We start from the raw sequence: 17,974 nt of genomic DNA on the forward strand, positions 1-17,974 counted from the left end.
TAGGGGTTCTGAAGGAACCTCCTGGACTGCTGTTAGAATTTTCAACCCTGGACTGTGGAGCTGTAGTGACCTTCACATTTTAGTGTATTCAAAGTATTTAGTGCTTTCAAACACCTGTATCACCTCAGTATAGAGCTGGTGATGACCAAATAAACATAAGCCACATAACTAGAGCTAGCAGTTATCCATTAGCATAGCGCATACTCTGACTGTGCTTCTTCCTCATCTTGTACTGGTTTTGACCATCAGGCTAATGTGTGAAAACAGACTTAAACAGCATTAAGAGCAAATGTGGAGAAAAAAAAATCAACCATACGAGACCTGCTGGCAGATTGAACATTTTATCACTGTGCCAGAGAATCATTAAGGCCAAAATAGGACCTACACAATACTGCTAGCTGTAAACTAGGATATCAACCCTTAGAAAAAAACAAGATATGAGTAATGTGACCTTAATTTTCAGTTTAGATATATGCAATGTAGGTATAAAACAGATTAAAGCTTAAGAAAAACTACATTTAGAAAAGAGGCCCCTTTATTTGCTGTGATTCTCTTATGTGATTATCTAGTCTTTAATCAGAACCAAAAAAAATGGAACTTGAAGTCCTTAAAACAGACCTAATTTTACAACACTGCACATAAATGCAATTTGAAACAGTAGAACATTACAGGCTAAGGTCAATTAAATCTCATTAAAATAGTATTATTGCTAGTGCTGTCAACAATAACACATTGACTAAATTAATCTGGAAACTTTAACAAGTAATTTTTTTGGTGACACAAATGAATAATTTTTTTAGTCCTGCAATATTTCACTTTTTTTACAGAGCCTTGTCACGTCTGGTGCTGTAGGCACTTCCTGTCCTTCCACACTGGTCTCCAACGGAGGTTGTCAGCCCAACAACTACAATACCCAGAATGCACCACCCGCTGACAACACACACACTGCTGATCACGTGACACCTCACCTGCCCCGGCCTGTTAGCCCTGAGTATTAGCTACTGTATAAAAGTACTGCTCAGACGCCCTTCGGCGCCGCGTATTGCCCAGGTTCGTCCGACATTACAAAGCGTTATTTCTGTGATTATTTTCTGTGTATGACCTTGCCTTTGTTTTTTGACTACCGATTTTTGCCTTTGCCTTCGTTGTGGATTTTTTCGTGTATTACCCTGGACTGTTTATCGTTTATGTTTTTCGGATCACCTTTGATACTGCCTGCCTTGTGTATGACCATTGGACTGTTTATCGTTTCTGTTTTTGGATTGCCTCTGATACTGCTTACTTCGTGTATGACCACTGGACTGCCTCACTATCCTGTTAAGCTCTCCGCTCCCAGGTATACCGTTACTGGTGTTTTGTTTATACTGCTAATCTCATTCTCTGTACCCTGTGGGTTTTTAATAAAATCCTTGACTGGTTCCGCGAGTGTCTGTATTCTGTGCTCCACCATGACAAGCCTGGTGACATATTAGTCTTTTATTTAGTGATGTAATCTCACTGCTGAGATCAGAAGGTAGATTACTTTTTTTATAATGAAATATGGATTAAACTAACTCCCCTTTCTCTTTTTCTCTCTCTCTCTCTCGCTCTCTCTCTCAATGCAATGCTATGGAAACAGCAAACATAAAGGCCAATTTGTACTTTTGCACTGAACCTATGGCATGGCCTATACGCGTACCCAGCGAGAGAATGCTAAACAGCAGAGTATGTTTATACTTCTGTGTGTGTAAATCAGCGGCTCTGCAGTTGTAACTGCGAAGACGGGAATGTGTATGCGGGAACGGGAAACTCGGTGGATCAATCACAGCAGCGGCTGTCCCTGTGGCACATATTTCTGAAGAGGTACACATTGAGCTATGGTGTAGGTTTAATGCAAAAGTATAAATTAGCCTTAATGCGCAGCTCTTCACACAGTCAAAGTGAGAGTAGAGATTGTGAGTAATTTCTCAGTTTTAGCCGATTTTGATGCTGGGGCACATTAGTTGGACAGTTGTGTTGAAGCAAAAAAAAAACACTATAATGAGCAGGGTAGTGTGTGCCCTATGCCAGGGCCTAGTTTTGGGAATGTCTATGACAACCAATCCTACATTTCAGAATAAAACTGGATTTTACATGTGACCAATTGACAAGGAGTGTGGTGAGGAACAGAAGACCTGAGCAAAATACACAAGTGCACTGTGATTTATTAATGAAGATTCACACAAAAAAACAAACAAAAACTAATGCAAAAAAAAGAAAATGATAAGTATTTACAAATATTTACAAGAGGGCCAATCTTCTTCACTCTTTCACTCTAGTCCTGCAAACCACACACTGCTAAAAGCAGCTAGCAGACACCTTTAAGAGCTTCATTTCCCCAGAGAGAGTTTGCCAGCCGGGCATTTAGAAATGATTAAACATTAAGCCCCGCCCCGACCATACCAATAACGCCCTCAAGGGGTGGCAGACCATTAAAACATTAAACATAAAACAGACAAAAACAATTACACAAATATCGCTATTTAACACATACACAGGTTGCGACATAACAGGTAAGTGTTCACTATTTTTAACACATGTATTAACTAATTTTCTTTCTTTTTTTAGACAAACAAGAACCCCAGGACCCTCTCCCTCCCTGAAGTTGAATAGTCCTACAAGGAGAAGCAGCCCCAGTTCCCTTTGCCTCCTATTTGCCCCTCTGACTCTCTATGCAGCGGGATTAAAGGGTAAGTACATACAATGTCACTGTGGTAATGGGCTACAGTACCTTGCAACATCACACTACCAAACTTGAGTTTTGTCCAAATTTCCACTTTATTGGGATTATTCTTTATGGTAGACATGCTACATAATGAAAATGAAGACTTGAACACTTAAAGCTTTAAGTGTGTAACTGTCTGACATTACTCACCCTCATTGTGACACTGATGGCACTGTTCATATTGCCTTTGTACAGCCAGCCATGTTTGGCCACACCCCCTCTCTGAGAACCCAGGGATGCTGTATCCTACAGAGACACCAGAGGAACCAAACACTTAACATCAGAATTTATAAACACATAGAGAGAGAGAGAGAGAGAGAGAGAGAGAGAGAGAAGGAAAGATAGCAGATATTTAACTCCTATAAGAGAAGATCTGAAGAGCATCATCTATCAGTATTTGAATGTGGAGTCTCTCTCTCTGCACTTGATCTGTTTAATTATTAATATTCTCTACAGAATCTGATCTCTGTAGTGCATCAGTGCAGCAGATCACTCAGCAAAAGCCTGTTGTTGAGATCAGAGATCAGTGCAGATCAGTGTTTCTCTACAGCAGTGCCCGTAATCCAGTCCTGCAGATTTACAAAATTAACCTCCTCTCATTCCAGCGGACAACTTTAACTGTGTGTTTATAGTAGGGATGAACTGAATATTTGGTTAAAACAAGCTATGTGGGACGAGCTGCTAGCTAATACCGCTCTGGATTACTGGAACACTCTGGGCATTTACCAGCACTAACAGCAGCTAGTGTAATTAGCTGCTAAGGCTAATGCTGCTGCACCCAGCCTTAGTGGAAAGTGTACTGTAAATAAACGGAAGCACTTTACTTACCAAAATAAACAGTTTTCAGGAGAGAAATCTGTGTAGATTAACATCCAGCGCTTGTTTGACTTTAAAATATATATTTTTTAAGAATTACAGTTTTGTTTACTTAACTTAGCTGTACTTAACTTAGTTAACGCACCACCACCACCCAGCAGCGAGGTCTGCTGAATTAGAAGGAAAACATGGCGACACCCCTGTTCCTTGCTAGTGTCGCTTAAAATATACCTTATAATCCACTGCGCTTTATGTATAAAAATACACCAGAAAATATATGTTCACTAATAGTGCGCCTTGTAATCTGGTGAATCTTATAGTGCGAAAAATATGGTACGTGATTTTATGAGACTCTTTTAACAGACTGGAGTCTGACTGACTATGTATCAGAGAAGGCATGCACTGTTTCTCCTAGTCTTGGGAGCATTACTAGTAATAGGGTGAGTTTAGATGAACAAGGATTGGTTAAGTGGGTGGAAGATTGGGTAAAATTAGAAAAAAAAAATTTCAGCACATCAGTGTCTGTCGATGTACATCCTGAATTAAGTCATGGCCAACTATTACTGATGCCCAGTCTCTCTGTAAAGCTGCTGAGTCTGGTCAGAAATGGTCTGACGATGCTGGGGAATGTGGGAAAGTCCTGTTCATTCCCAGTCACTGACCACGGGATGTGATTGGCTGTCAAACAGGAAGTGCTGCTCTTTGAGGTGATCAGACGCCACAGTCAGGAAGCTAAGTTGTTTCAGTCGGACTAACATTTCACCACATCACTTACCACACCACTCACTCTAACTCACAGTGAAACAAAGGGGAATCATGGGTAATGCTGACTTACCTCGTCCTTGTCCGCATCCTCGTCCACCTCAAACACATGAGTGGGCAGCTTCTCCGGCCGAGGGGCTTTACTGCAATACAACAGCCACGAGGTGAAGAGGCCACAAGAGTGAGAGAGTGCATGCATGTGTGTTTAAGTGATTAAACAGAAGTTCTGGGTCATTGTTTCCATGCTGTAAAACAATTCTTGTCCATCTGTGGAGTTCAGTGCCTGGGTTACCTTACTTACTATCTGAAGGTATTCTACAGTATGGGTGTTAGATACTGTATCTACAAGTATAGATATATTGATATATTGTGATATTGTGAATGTTTTGCAACAGTGTATTTACTTATTTATTTACTGGATCCCCATTAGCTTGGGCAGATGCCCTGCTATTCTTCCTGGGGTCCTGCTGAAAATAATAATAATGATAACAATAATAATAACAATAACAACTACAACAGTAAAACACAATGCCTATAGCAATAACAATAAATAATTCTATCAAATTCTACAAAGGCTTAAACAAGGAAAGAACACAACAAAAGAACACACCATATATAAAAAAAGACATTGTCACAGATAATGTAGAATAATACATGAATGCCAAACTAAAAGAAAAATATGAAACAATGATCTAAGACAATAAACCTTCCCCAAATACTTCTTTACACGTGTTTTGAAGGTGATCTTAGAATTTGTTTCAGTTATAAAAGTTGATTCTCAAAAACACTGTACCAAGTCCAGGGGACTGTATCAACAGTCCAGGGGAGTAAGGCACTGTCAATAGGATTGCCAGGTTGAATCCCGGGTCATTCTGCTTCACCATCAGCAGCCAGAGTCTAAGATGCTGCTGTATTAGAGCTAGGGATCTGGTGCTTTGTCCAGTAATGTTAAAAATGTTAAAAAAGAGGCTCAGTCTGAATTCACATCTATTGGAGGAGGTATGTAATAATCCTCTCTCTCCTTGTGTTACAAGCATTGCTAATTACATCATGTGGTGCGAACATGATTTATCTTATTAACAAATTCAACAATTGCCTGCAGTATGTACAACGTGTGGATCTGACGCAGCTATCAAATATACTTCTTTTTAATTGAGCTAAACTGCTAATAATGCGCTGTTTAATCTGGTATATTAGGCAGTGTAATATACTGCTATAATATTCTGCTATAAACAAACGCTGTCTCTGCTGCTCCATGCTGTTTACACACTGATCATGGTATTTGCAGCGTTCACTGCTCACACCTTCGTGACTTTGTTTACTATGTGTATATCTGTGCTTTACATCCCATTGAAAACACTGTGTTTGAATGTGCAGCGGCAAATTAAATCTACTAGTTAAGTAACTGAAATTCAGAGTATCACATGTTTTCATTAAAGGGCTCTTAAAGGGACAGTGTACACACTGCTAAACACTGGCTGTTAAATATTTCCCTCAGGCCATTTAAATGGTCATCCCCCCATTGTGAGCATGTGTGCAATACCAAACACTTCCTGAGATTTTTGTACTCAGCAAATTAAATTCTATTTCATAAATCCTTACAACCAAACATTTTACATTAAATAAAAAAGTTTCCTCTATCCAATTTATCATGCATTACCAGCGCTCTACGTTGGTTTCATCATTGACACCGCTAATATAAATATAATTGTATTATACATTATATTAATTATTTTATTCATATTTAAATATCCATTATAAAAACTTATGAACAAGTGCAATTAATCACAGTTAACCACAGAATATTGTTGTGATTAATCTGATAGCATTTTTTAACTGATTTACACAACTAATACAACTAATCTAAACCTTTTTCTAACTGAAATGAATGCAGTAAGACACATTTATAAATATGTCCACCTTGGAATAAAGAATATTTAGGCAGCAAAACTCTTGCTTCAAAGTCAAGTCAAAGTGGTTTTTATTGTCATTTCAGCTATATACAGAGTACACAGTGAAACGAAACAACGTTCCTCCAGGGACCATGGTGCACATAAACACAGTGTAGACAGAACAATAGTGCAACAGTACAAAAGTGCAGACAGACAATACAACACCATACAGACAAAGTATAATAAATAACAAGACAGTGTGCAAATTTTGCAGTGTGCAAAAAAGACCAGGTGAGGTAGTAGGGTTTTTAGTGCTTTCCATTTTCTGGGGTAAGTGGGGTAAGAGTGTGTGTGCAGAAAAACCATCAGTTCAGTCTCTGCAGTTAAGGAGTCTGATGGCTTGGGGGTAGAAGCTGTTGCAGAATCTGGTCGTGCTGGACCGGATGCTGCGGTACCTTCTTCCCGAAGGCAGGAGGGAGAATAGTTCGTGTGAGGGATGGGTGGGGTCATTCACAATGCTGGTTGCTTTGCGGATGCTGCGGGTGGTGTAAATGTCCGTGATGGAGGGGAGAGAGACGCCGATGATCCTCTCAGCTGTCCTCACAATACGCTGGAGGGTCTTGCGGTCAGAGACGGTGCAGGTCCCAAACCAGGCAGTGATGCAGCTGCTCAGGATGCTCTCAATGGTCCCTCTATAGAAGAGTGTGAGGATGGGTGGAGGGAGACGGGCCTTTCTCAGCTTCCGGAGGAAGTAGACATGCTGCTGGGCTTTCTTGGCTGTAGAGCTGGTGTTCAGGGTCCAGGTGAGGTTATCTGCTAAGTGGACACCAAGGAACTTGGTGCTCTTAACAATCTCCACAGAGGACCCGTCGATGTTGAGTGGAGAGTGGGTGTGTTGTGCTCTCCTGAAGTCAACAACCATTTCCTTTGTCTTGTCCACATTCAGGTGAAGGTTGTTGACTGTACACCAGTCTGTCAGCCGCTGCACCTCCTCTCTGTATGCTGACTCGTCGCCTTTGGTGATGAGACCCAGCACGGTTGTATCATCGGCGAACTTGATAAAGCTGTTAGAACTGTGTTTTGCAGCACAGTCATGAGTCAGCAGGGTGAACAGCAGAGGACTCAGGACACTGCCCTGGGGGGCCCCCGTGTTCAGTGTGATGGTGCTGGAGGTGCTGCCCCCGAACCGGACTGACTGGGGTCTCCCCGTCAGAATGTCCAGGATCCAGTTGCAGAGGGGGGTGTTGAGGCCGAGCGAGCTTAGCTTCCTGATGAGGTTCTGTGGGATGATGGTGTTGAATGCTGAACTGAAGTCTATGAACAGCATTCTGACGTAAGTGTCCTTCTTCTCCAGGTGGGTGAGGGAGAGATGAAGGGTGGTGGTGATGGCATCGTCCGTGGAGCGATTGGGACGATACGCAAACTGCAGGGGGTCCAGTGAAGAGGGCAGTTGTGTCTTGATGTTCCTCATGACTAGCCTCTCAAAGCACTACATGATGATGGGTGTAAGTGCAACGGGACGGTAGTCATTGAGGCAGAACACTGTGGACTTCTTCGGCACGGGGACGATGGTGGTGGACTTGAGGCACGTTGGGACAGTGGCGCTGCACAGGGAGATGTTGAAGATGTCCGTGAGAACATCTGTCATCTTCTCACTGAGTGCGGGCTTCTGTGTCCCATGATGAGTGGTGTAAAATATAAAATGTGAACTATACTCCTAAACTAACTCAAAAGGGCCAAGACCAAGGAAAAAAAAACTAAAACTTATCTAAAAATTTATTTTAGCCATGATTTAAAAATGGAGACATTAAAAACCAGAGCAAATATGTGGTGTGTATTAAGCACTGAAGCAGCCTGTCTATCTGAACTGTGCTGTAGTGAAGAAGGAAGAGCTGTGAAGTCACTTCCTGCTCTCTTGAGCTTTACTGTGCGGTCACAGTGCAAGTAAAGGACAAGTATCATATCAGTGTATGTTTACAGAACACACACAAACACACAGAACTAAAGGTTAGCAGAGGGTAACACTTACTTGGGAAGCTGGCGGAAGTCTCCTGAATAATCATCATACTTGTAGTTAATCACATGCCAGTCTGAGTTGTAGGTCTTGATGCACTGTGTGGAAACATATAGCATTACAGCATTGAAGGCCTTGCATTATATTGCCCTGCCTGCATAGTTGTTTAAATTTCATAGAAACAAGATTTATTCTGAATTAACACATTGTTACACATTATTACATTAAAGAAATGTTAACCATCACGTTTAAATAACTTTATATACATTTTATACAGGACGTGGGAGTGGGATTTAACCATGTCCACAGTGCAGCCTGGTTAAGCTAAATTATTGCTGTAAGTAGTTAAATAATTATAAATATATATAATTTGTGCACCAGGAGTGGCATAAAGTTATCCAAAAGTAGTGTGTAAGACTGGTGAAGGAGAACATGTCAAGATACATGACAACTGTGATTAAAAACAGGGTTATTGCACCAATTATTGATTTCTGAACTTTTTAAACTTTATAAATAAATATGAACTTGTTTTCTTTGCATTATTTAAGGTCTGAAAGCTCTGCATCTTTTCTGTTATTTCTGCCATTTCTCATTTTCTACAAATAAATGCTTTAAATTACTATATTTTAATTTGGAATTTGGGAGAAATGTCTGTAGTTTATAGAATAAGATAATGCTCATTTTACTTAAACATATACCTAAAAATAGCACAATCAGCTAAACAGATTCAGAAACTGAAGTTAAAGTTTATCTGAAGTTAATTATTTACAGAGCTGTATATTTTTTAAAGCATAATTATTATATTTTAATTATGCATTTAATTGTAGAATTTAGTCTTCTGTAAATCAGTCGAAAGATTTTGCTTTCAGAAACCACTCCTTTATGAACCTGCACAGAACCACCCTGGCCCCACCCCTTACCCATCAACCCCCACCCACTAGATGATAGTTAAAGAAACATCATTTTGGTCTGCTTTGGTCAGGCAGAATTAATACACAGCTGAATTAGCCAGCAGACCTTGTTTGATAGAGGGATCTGTACCTGCTGTTTTGTGCTTCTATTGCAGTTAAGCATGAACTAGCTTGTTTGTGTTGTGTTAACACTAATATGTAATAAATGCTCAGCGTATACATGGCATGGTAAGCTACAGCTTATTTGAATAAAGCTGACAGAGCCCTTAAACGGCTCATCAACTGGTACTTAAATATAGTTCACAAAAGACAAGCTGTGTTTAACATTAAAAAGATACAATTAAAGGTATGAAAATATAAATAAAACTCAAATCTAGGAAGCGTTTATATATTATATGGAATGTTACAATAAATATTGTAACACACAAACCCACTAACACAAACACCCACAAACACACACACATTAATCTCCATTTAGCCAGACAAGATTTGATACACGTTCAATTGTAATCTAATTAGCAGAACACCAGAAAGTGTTTTCCCTCAGGTCCATCTAAGAGCTCTTTATCAGATGCAGGAATATAAAGATGGTTTTCCTCATGCGCGGCATCCCTGCAGTAATCGCTTTTACAGCATTTGGAGCTTATAGCTATGCTAATGTCGCTAAAGCACTGTGCTAAAGTGGATAGAATTTGCTTTGCTTTATTGGCAGACAAGCATTCATTGCTCAGCACGTCTTAAAGTGATAAGGCCAAGATTACAGTCTACAAAAACCGACGCAGACTCTTCTGCTCAAATCCGATTAGCACAGAGAGAGCACGCACGAGAGAGAGAGGGAGAGAGAGAGAGTGAGAGTGAGAGAAGCTTGCAGTAGCTCTCAGGAGGCTGGAGACTTGAGAGACAGTGGAGGACTTTGTAAGTCCTTCAGCAAAGAGCAGCTTTGTCAGTTAGTCAGTCTCCACTGTTGTTTAACCCTTGTGTGGTGTTCGGGTCTGTGGGACCCGTTTTCATTTTTCATCAAATGATACAAAAAAAAAAAAAAATCAAACTCAAACTCATTGGCATTGGCTCATTTTTTGTGAAAAACATATATCAAAACACATTTTCGATAAACACACACTGTACACCCCCCCCCCCCCCACACACATTTATATTACATACAGTATGTTTGGCCAAGGGCTAATAAACATTGCTTAATTTGTAAATTTGAAACTAAACAAATTTCTACTCATTAATTCATTTTCTTTTACATTTTATTAAAAAACTAATAAAAAAAGAGTAGCACTTTTTGAAAGAAATGTAACATAAGAAAGGGAAAGGGCAAATATTAACCATGTAAGCTGTTTATATTGCTTGCAATTTAGGTGAAGCAAGCATGTGTAAAGCATTTTAATGTAAAATTGCTTAATTTTGCTTAATTAAATACAAGTAACAAAAATATGAACACCACACAAGGGTTAATGCCTGCAGGTTCTTCACTAAATATAAAAATAATCTTCAAAATCAAATTTCAGATGACAGAACATAAAAGATCACAAAATGTTTAATATGTAAAATACAAATCCAAATGCGGACAAAAGAAGTGTTGTTCCTAAGAGAAAACCATGATTTTAACAAGGAACATTCTGGTGTGTTCTTGTGCACTTTGGGACTAAAATACAGGGGTAAGTGGCGTGGAGTCAATTTGTTCATTGACTGTAACAATTACAGAATTTATGTCATGTCCAAAAATCCCATTTTGAGACCCAGGGCCCTAATTTAGCGCTCTGTAAGTAAGCTGCATTCGTGCACCACGCAGCTCAATTTAGAGCGTGTAAATGTGTCTTACATCTTGTGTGGCTTGAAATGCACAATAGGCATGTACCGATTGTCTTAATCAATCAATAGTGTGTTTTGGGTGTAACGTAAAATAAACCAATCAGTGTGTCACTTGTAATTCCCTTTAAGATCCAGGTGCACTCTGACTTTGGTGGATTGGTATTTTAATGGCGCAGAGGTAAAGGAAAATAACCTGCTCATTTATGCTGTGAAGGTTTGCAAACAGGTCATTTATGAGAACAGCAATGTTATTTTATTTGTATTCTGTTTATTCTGATAAGTTGGGTTTGTGCACAGCTGCGTGTCCATCTGTGCACCAAGACAGCAATTAACACCTGATTATTGACTATTGTCAGGGTTCAAATAAGTCAGTGGAATACCTGTCTTTTCACTGCCAAGATAGCAATACCCCAAAAATGTACCTGAACACACCTCACTTCCAGACCACTATGCCCATCAACATAGATGTATTCACAAGCACCATTGTTATTTGGTACATAGGCATAAAAATAGACTGTTTGTGGGGTGTAAGACAGCAATGAGCATCGCAACGTGCCTTGCGCAGGGTGTAAGATAGGACCCTCCATATCTATAGATGGTCTAACAAAGAGTGTGACATCATCGACCATATTTGTGTTTCACTGGTCAGGGATGTCTGCACCCTGCATGGCATTCTAGAAGTTTCTATGCAAACACAGAAAGAAGTATACTAGTCTTAAGGCCAATACAAATATCAACAAACAATTTAAAATTGTAGCAGCAGCACTGCAAGGTTGCAAACCCTGACCTTGTGCAAGTGGACCAGTTGTTAAAACAGCTGTGTTTGTTGTTAAAAAAGTGCCTAAACAGCTGTATCTGAAGCTGTTGAAGCTGAAAGTAAGTATTTAGCTAATGTGAATTCCACAACATTAAACCAGACAAGCAAGTATATGATGGCTCAACGTTGGCTCAACGTCATTGTTTTTTACATTGGCATAATGTTGGCCAATCACGTTGGTCCAACATAATTTTGGCCAGTGGGCCTACAATGGCCTGATGTTGGGTGCCAACCAATGTATGATGTTGGGACTATGTTGGCCTGACGCTGGGTGCCAACCAATGTTTGATGTTGGGACTACGTTGTCCTGGCGTTGGGTGTCAACCAATGTATGATGTTGGGAATACGTTGTCCTGACGTTGGGTGTCAACCAATGTTTGACGTTGGGACTATGTTGGCCTCACGTTGGGTGTCAACCAATGTTTGACGTTTGAACTACGTTGGCCTGACGCTGGGTGTCAACCAATGTTTGACGTTGGGACCACGTTGGCCTGACGTTGGGTGCCAACCATTGTCTGACGTTGGGACTATGTTGGCCTGGCGTTGGGTGTCAATCAATGTTGGATGTTGGGACTACGTTGTCCTGGCGTTGGGTGTCAACCAATGTTTGATGTTGGGACTACGTCAGTCTGACGTTGGGTGTCAACCAATGTTTGACGTTGGGACAATGTTGGCCTGACGTTGGGTGTCAAACAATGTTTGACATTTGAACTACGTTGGCCTGACGCTGGGTGTCAACCAATGTTTGACGTTGGGACTATGTTGGCCTGGGGTTGGGTGTCAATCAATGTTGGATGTTAGGACTACTTTGGCCTGGCGTTGGGTGTCAACCAATGTTTGATGTTGGGACTACGTTGGCCTGACGCTGGGTGTCAACCAATGTTTGACGTTTGGACTACTTTGGCCTGACGCTGGGTGTCTTCCATTGCTTGATGTTCTGGCTAGTTAACATTGGCAAGACAAGGCCTTTGTAAACCTTTAGATTTTGTATTACTGAATGCAAAAAGAATGTTATGTATTGTAAATAATCCTTCATTAAGAATGTGAAATAATAAACAATAAATGTTTGCTAAAATATTTTTTTGAAAACAGATTCCTATTATGTATTTTTATATAAATGTCATGCATTTTGAAGGGAAACTAAAAAAAGCTATAAAATGCTTAAAATCAATAAAGCTTAAGCCATTTGTCAGTTTTGCTACACACAATGCACATGTGTTGCATCATGGATGGCCTCAGACGAACCACAAACATCGTGCCTCATATGGTATGCAATGGTTTTTATGAAAATACCCTGAATTAGCACCACTCTCGCAAGTGCCATTACCTTCTTGGGGGTTGCGAGCCCCAGGTAAAATTAGCATGCTGTATTTGTTTAGATTTGAAATGGTTAATTACACTTTCAGGTAGTCCGCAGAACGTTTTCTGGAGGGTTAAGTGTGCCGCGAATGTTGAAAAGGATGGGAACCATTATAAAACATAAAAAAAAGGAACCACCACAATGACTGGCTTAAAACTGTGGGTACTGGGCAAACATTTATCTGACTGATGATGTTTTACTTTCTTGCTGCTGGCCAGATTCAACTAAAGCAGCACCAGACCATGACATCATCTCTATATAAATATGGAGAGTAATTTCTAATGTTTTCCCAGCTCTCCAGATGAATGCAATAATCTGTAATGTTCTTATGGTCTATTGATAAGAACCATATTTCAGCAGGTCAGAGGGGTGAGGAGGAGGAGGAGGATTACGGAGGAGGATGCTCTACACAGCGTCTGTTCGGGGCAGATGTGTGGACACATGAAAACAGGCTGCAGCTGTTTCTGCTGATGTCGTCAGTCTCATAAGTGAGCGGGGGAATATCATTTCATGCCTCATTCTGACATCAACCAGTGACCATTACATGGATCCTCAATGACCAGACATGACTTTGTAGCCCACCCACATTAAGAAACATACTCAAGAAGAGATATGAGGCAAAACATTGGTCCCAGATCCACAAAGGCTTCATCTATAGTTAAGCACTGACAACCACAAAACATGAGCAGATAAACAACCACAGATCTGCAGACGTGAATAGTAAAGAATTACAAAATGAATTTTGTGTTATGCAACCAGGATACAAAAAACAGCAACTGTAATTCAGTTAATTACAATTAAAATAAAAAGCAAACCAATAGATAATAGGTGGAAATATAGAGAAGAAAATATAGCAGGACTGAATTGCTGCCTAAGCAGCATCACTACTCTAACTGTGTCTGTTTCTAATTGAGACAAAGTTAGGACCACTTTCATAATAAAAAATATTGCAACTTACAAAAAAGTGAAAAAGTATTTGCCCCTTACGGATTTTTTATTTATTTTTTTTTTTCATACTTTTTTGTCATGTTTTTTAGATAATCCAACAAACTTTAATATGAGACAAATATAACCTGAGTAAATATAAAAAGCACTTTTTAAATGATGATTTCATTTATTAAGAGAAAAAAAAAACTATATAAACCAATCTAGCTCTCCTCTCAATATAAATAAACTGTGCTTAATCACATTTTTTGGAAAGCTGAGTTCAATTTCACTACTAACCACAACCAGGCCTGATTACTACCAGAACTCAAGAAACAAGAAATCTCTTAAATAGAACCTGTGTGACAACACAAAGCAGCTAAAAGATCTCAAAAAGTAACACATTATGCCACAATCTGAAGAAATTTTAAAACAGATCAGAAAACAAAGTAATTTCTAAGGCTTTGGGACTCCAGCGGACCACAGTGAGAGCTTTTAATCACAAACAGAAAAAACATGGAACACTGGCTGACCTTCCCGGCCAACTGAAATTATTCCAAAAAGGGCATGGACAACTCATCCATGAGGCCACAAATGAACCCAGAACAACATTTAAAGAACTACAGGTCTCACTTTTTTTTTTTTTTTTTTTTTACAAAGAGCTAGATTGGGTTTTTATATTTCCACAGGTTTTCTTTGTCTGATATTAAAGTTTGTTTGATAATCAAAAAACATCAGTATGACAAAAAAGCAAAAACAAAAGAAAGTGGTAGGGGGAAAACACTTTTTTAACACCACTGTATATTAAGTTGCAATATTTCAAATAAACATAAATGTAAATGTTCCAGTAGTAGAAGTAGATGTAGAAGTATTTCAGACATTTGTGGGCATATTACAGCTAAGGGAACTTAAGACTTTTAAAGGATCTTTAAAGGATTCTTTTTTTACGGATCTGGAGACCCTGCTTTTTTTGGTTGAGTGTTAATGGAGCCCTGTTTAGATGTGATGGGTTATAGATTTTAAAAGTCTCTCACCTCCTGGACGAACAGGCTGGTGGCTCTTTTCTCTGCTCCCTCAGGAACAGTGGGGTGCAGAGTCCTTCCCTGCCTCCTCAGTGTCGACATCTACACACACACATACACACACACACACACACACACACACACACACACACAAACAAAAATGTTATGTTTTAAAACAGAACATAATGGTTCTATATTATTATTATTTTTAACAGACAAAGTGAAAGTAATGGAAATTTGTCACTGTATCTCATCTTATCATATAGAACACTGTACACTGATTAACACAAACTGTGCAGCAACAGTCAGTGAACACAGTGTTTAAAAACTCCAGCAGCTTTGCTGTGTCTGATTCACTCATACCACCAGCACAACACACACTAACACACAACAGTACAGTCACTGCAGTGCTGAGAATACCCAAATAACCACCCAAATAACAGCTGATTTGTGGGTGTCTCTCCCGTAGGGCCCTGAGCATTGGACAGGTGTGTAAGCAGGAAATTAAATATTGTAAGAAGATTCTGGGCAGCGTTATAAACACAGGGTTTTTAATAGGACATGCAGCAGAGTCGCACTGCTGCGAGCAGTAAATGCAGCACAGACAGCGCGTGTAAACAGCATGGAACAGAGACAGGGTTTATTCAGAGCTGCGGTAATTATCATTATCTGGCTAATACAGTCATATGAAAAGTTTGGGCACCCCTATTAATCTTAATCATTTTTAGTTCAAAATATTTGGGTGTTTGCAACAGCCATTTCAGTTTGATATATCTAATAACTGATGGACACAGTAATATTTCAGGATTGAAATGAGTTTTATTGTATTGCACAGAAAATGTGCAATATGCATTAAACCACAATTTGACCAGTGCAAAAGTATGGGCACCCTTATCATTTTATTGATTTGAATACTCCTGACTACTTTTTACTGACTTACTGAAGCACAAATTGGTTTGGTAACCTCATTAAGCTTTGAACTTCATAGCCAGGTGTATCCAATCATGAGAAAAGGTATTTAAGGTGGCCAATTGCAAGTTTTTCTCCTATTTGAATCTCCTCTGAAGAGTGGCATCATGGGCTCATCAAAACAACTCTCAAATGATCTAAAAACAAAGATTGTTCAACATAGTTGTTCAGGGGAAGGATATAAAAAATTGTCTCAGAAATTTAACCTGTCAGTTTCCACTGTGAGGAACATAGTAAGGAAATGGAAGACCACAGGGACAGTTATTGTTAAGCCCAGAAGTGGCAGGCCAAGTTAAATATCAGAAAGGCAGAGAAGAAGAATGGTGAGAACAGTCAAGAACAATCCGCAGACCACCCATACAATCCACAGACCACCCATGTCTGTGCTGATAAGGGTGCCCATACTTTTGCACTGGTCAAATTTTGGTTTAAGGCATATTGCACATTTTCTGTTAGTACAATAAACCTCATTTGAATCCTAAAATATTACTGTGTTCATCAGTTATTAGATATATCAAACTGAAATTGCTGTTGCAAACACCCAAATATTTAGAACTAAAAATGATTAACATTAATAATGGTGCCCAAACTTTTTCATATGACTGTATATCAGATTAAACTGCGCCTTATCAGCAGTTTAGCTCAAATAAAAGGAGTATATTTAACAGCTGAGTTGGATCGAGACCGACCACATTCTCACCACAAGCAAACTGCTGAAACAGAATTTATTTGCGAATCCTGTTTATATAGCTTGCCATCGGGTACCAAAGCTCTGAGAGAGCACAATTGCCCTTGCTCTTACTGGGTGGGTAGATGGCGCTCTCTCTCCCCACATCACTCCAAAAGGTGATGTCGACCAGCACAAGGCGTCTGTGAGCTGATGTATCGGAACCGAGTCGCTGCACTTTCCTCAGAGCGCGCTGTGCTGTGATGCTACTCGGCAATGCTGCATCAGCAGGAGTTGGAAAAGAGACTGTGGCTGAATTCACATGTATCAGAGGAGGCATGTGTTAGTCTTTACCTTTCTGGTGTTGGAGCATCACTAGTGATAGGGGGAGTCCTAATGAGTAGGTTGGGTAATTGGCCATGTAAATTTGGGAGAAACTGGGAAAAAAGTAACTGGACCCTGTAGTAGTACCAGATTATTTATACTCTAAAGAAATCAACCGACAGGAATGAAACTTTGTGGTGATAGTTCTAAACTGTCATTAAGAAACTTCATTTTAGGGTCCCACTTTTGGTGAAGCACCAAGGTCATGCAAAAATATCTATTGTCAAATATCATGATGACATCATATCCAGAAGGTCTGGTGTCATGGTGTAGAGGGATTTTTTTTTCCAAAGCCAGATCACAAGCCCAACAATATATTTCTTAATGTACACTCTAGTGCACTATTCCAACAGGACAATGCTTGTCCACATCCTGCCGCATTCTGAAGAGCTTGTCTTAAAGACAGATGCAAAATGCCATTGCCAGCTGCATTGCCAGACCTATCCTTTATTGAAAATGTGTGCAATGCAAGTGGAAATGCTATCAACACTCCATTCTAACTGAAAAATTGTAGGAACTGTGTGAGAATGGTCCAGCTACATAAGATGGATTATTGCAGGACACCATCAGGAACCTCTACAACTCCATGCTGAAACATCTGGTGTGTTTCACATGCACATGCATTACACACTATTATCAAAAATTCTACTCCTACTTTCCTGTCAAGAAATCAGAACTCTGGGTGTATTCATGGTTAAGGCAAAAGTAATGGAAGAGTTAATGTATGGGGGGATGAGGGTTTCTCCCTGCTCTATTCTCTGTCCTTGGCCTCTGGTATAGCTAATAATCACCGACACAATTCATAAAACAGACACCGGCTCATATAACAACTCCTACTCCACAGGAATGAGAAGTTGGCCAGAAACAGTTCTGCA

At 39.7% G+C, this 17,974-nt stretch overlaps 1 protein-coding gene across 1 annotated transcript in view; it reads right to left on the minus strand.

Moving 5' to 3' along the window:
- Positions 1–17,974, minus strand: part of dock9b (dedicator of cytokinesis 9b) — a 200,715-nt gene that overhangs the window by 89,642 nt on the left and 93,099 nt on the right. The window contains exons 3-6 of the mRNA XM_049479075.1: positions 15,092–15,181; positions 8,243–8,325; positions 4,395–4,464; positions 2,894–2,989 (exon numbers count right to left, since the gene is read on the minus strand). Of these exons, the coding sequence (XP_049335032.1) occupies positions 2,894–2,989; positions 4,395–4,464; positions 8,243–8,325; positions 15,092–15,181 (339 nt within the window). The remainder of the gene's footprint in view (positions 1–2,893; positions 2,990–4,394; positions 4,465–8,242; positions 8,326–15,091; positions 15,182–17,974) is intronic.

The sequence above is a fragment of the Astyanax mexicanus genome, chromosome 5 (genome assembly GCF_023375975.1).
Source record: "Astyanax mexicanus isolate ESR-SI-001 chromosome 5, AstMex3_surface, whole genome shotgun sequence".
Classification (NCBI taxonomy): domain Eukaryota; kingdom Metazoa; phylum Chordata; class Actinopteri; order Characiformes; family Acestrorhamphidae; genus Astyanax; species Astyanax mexicanus.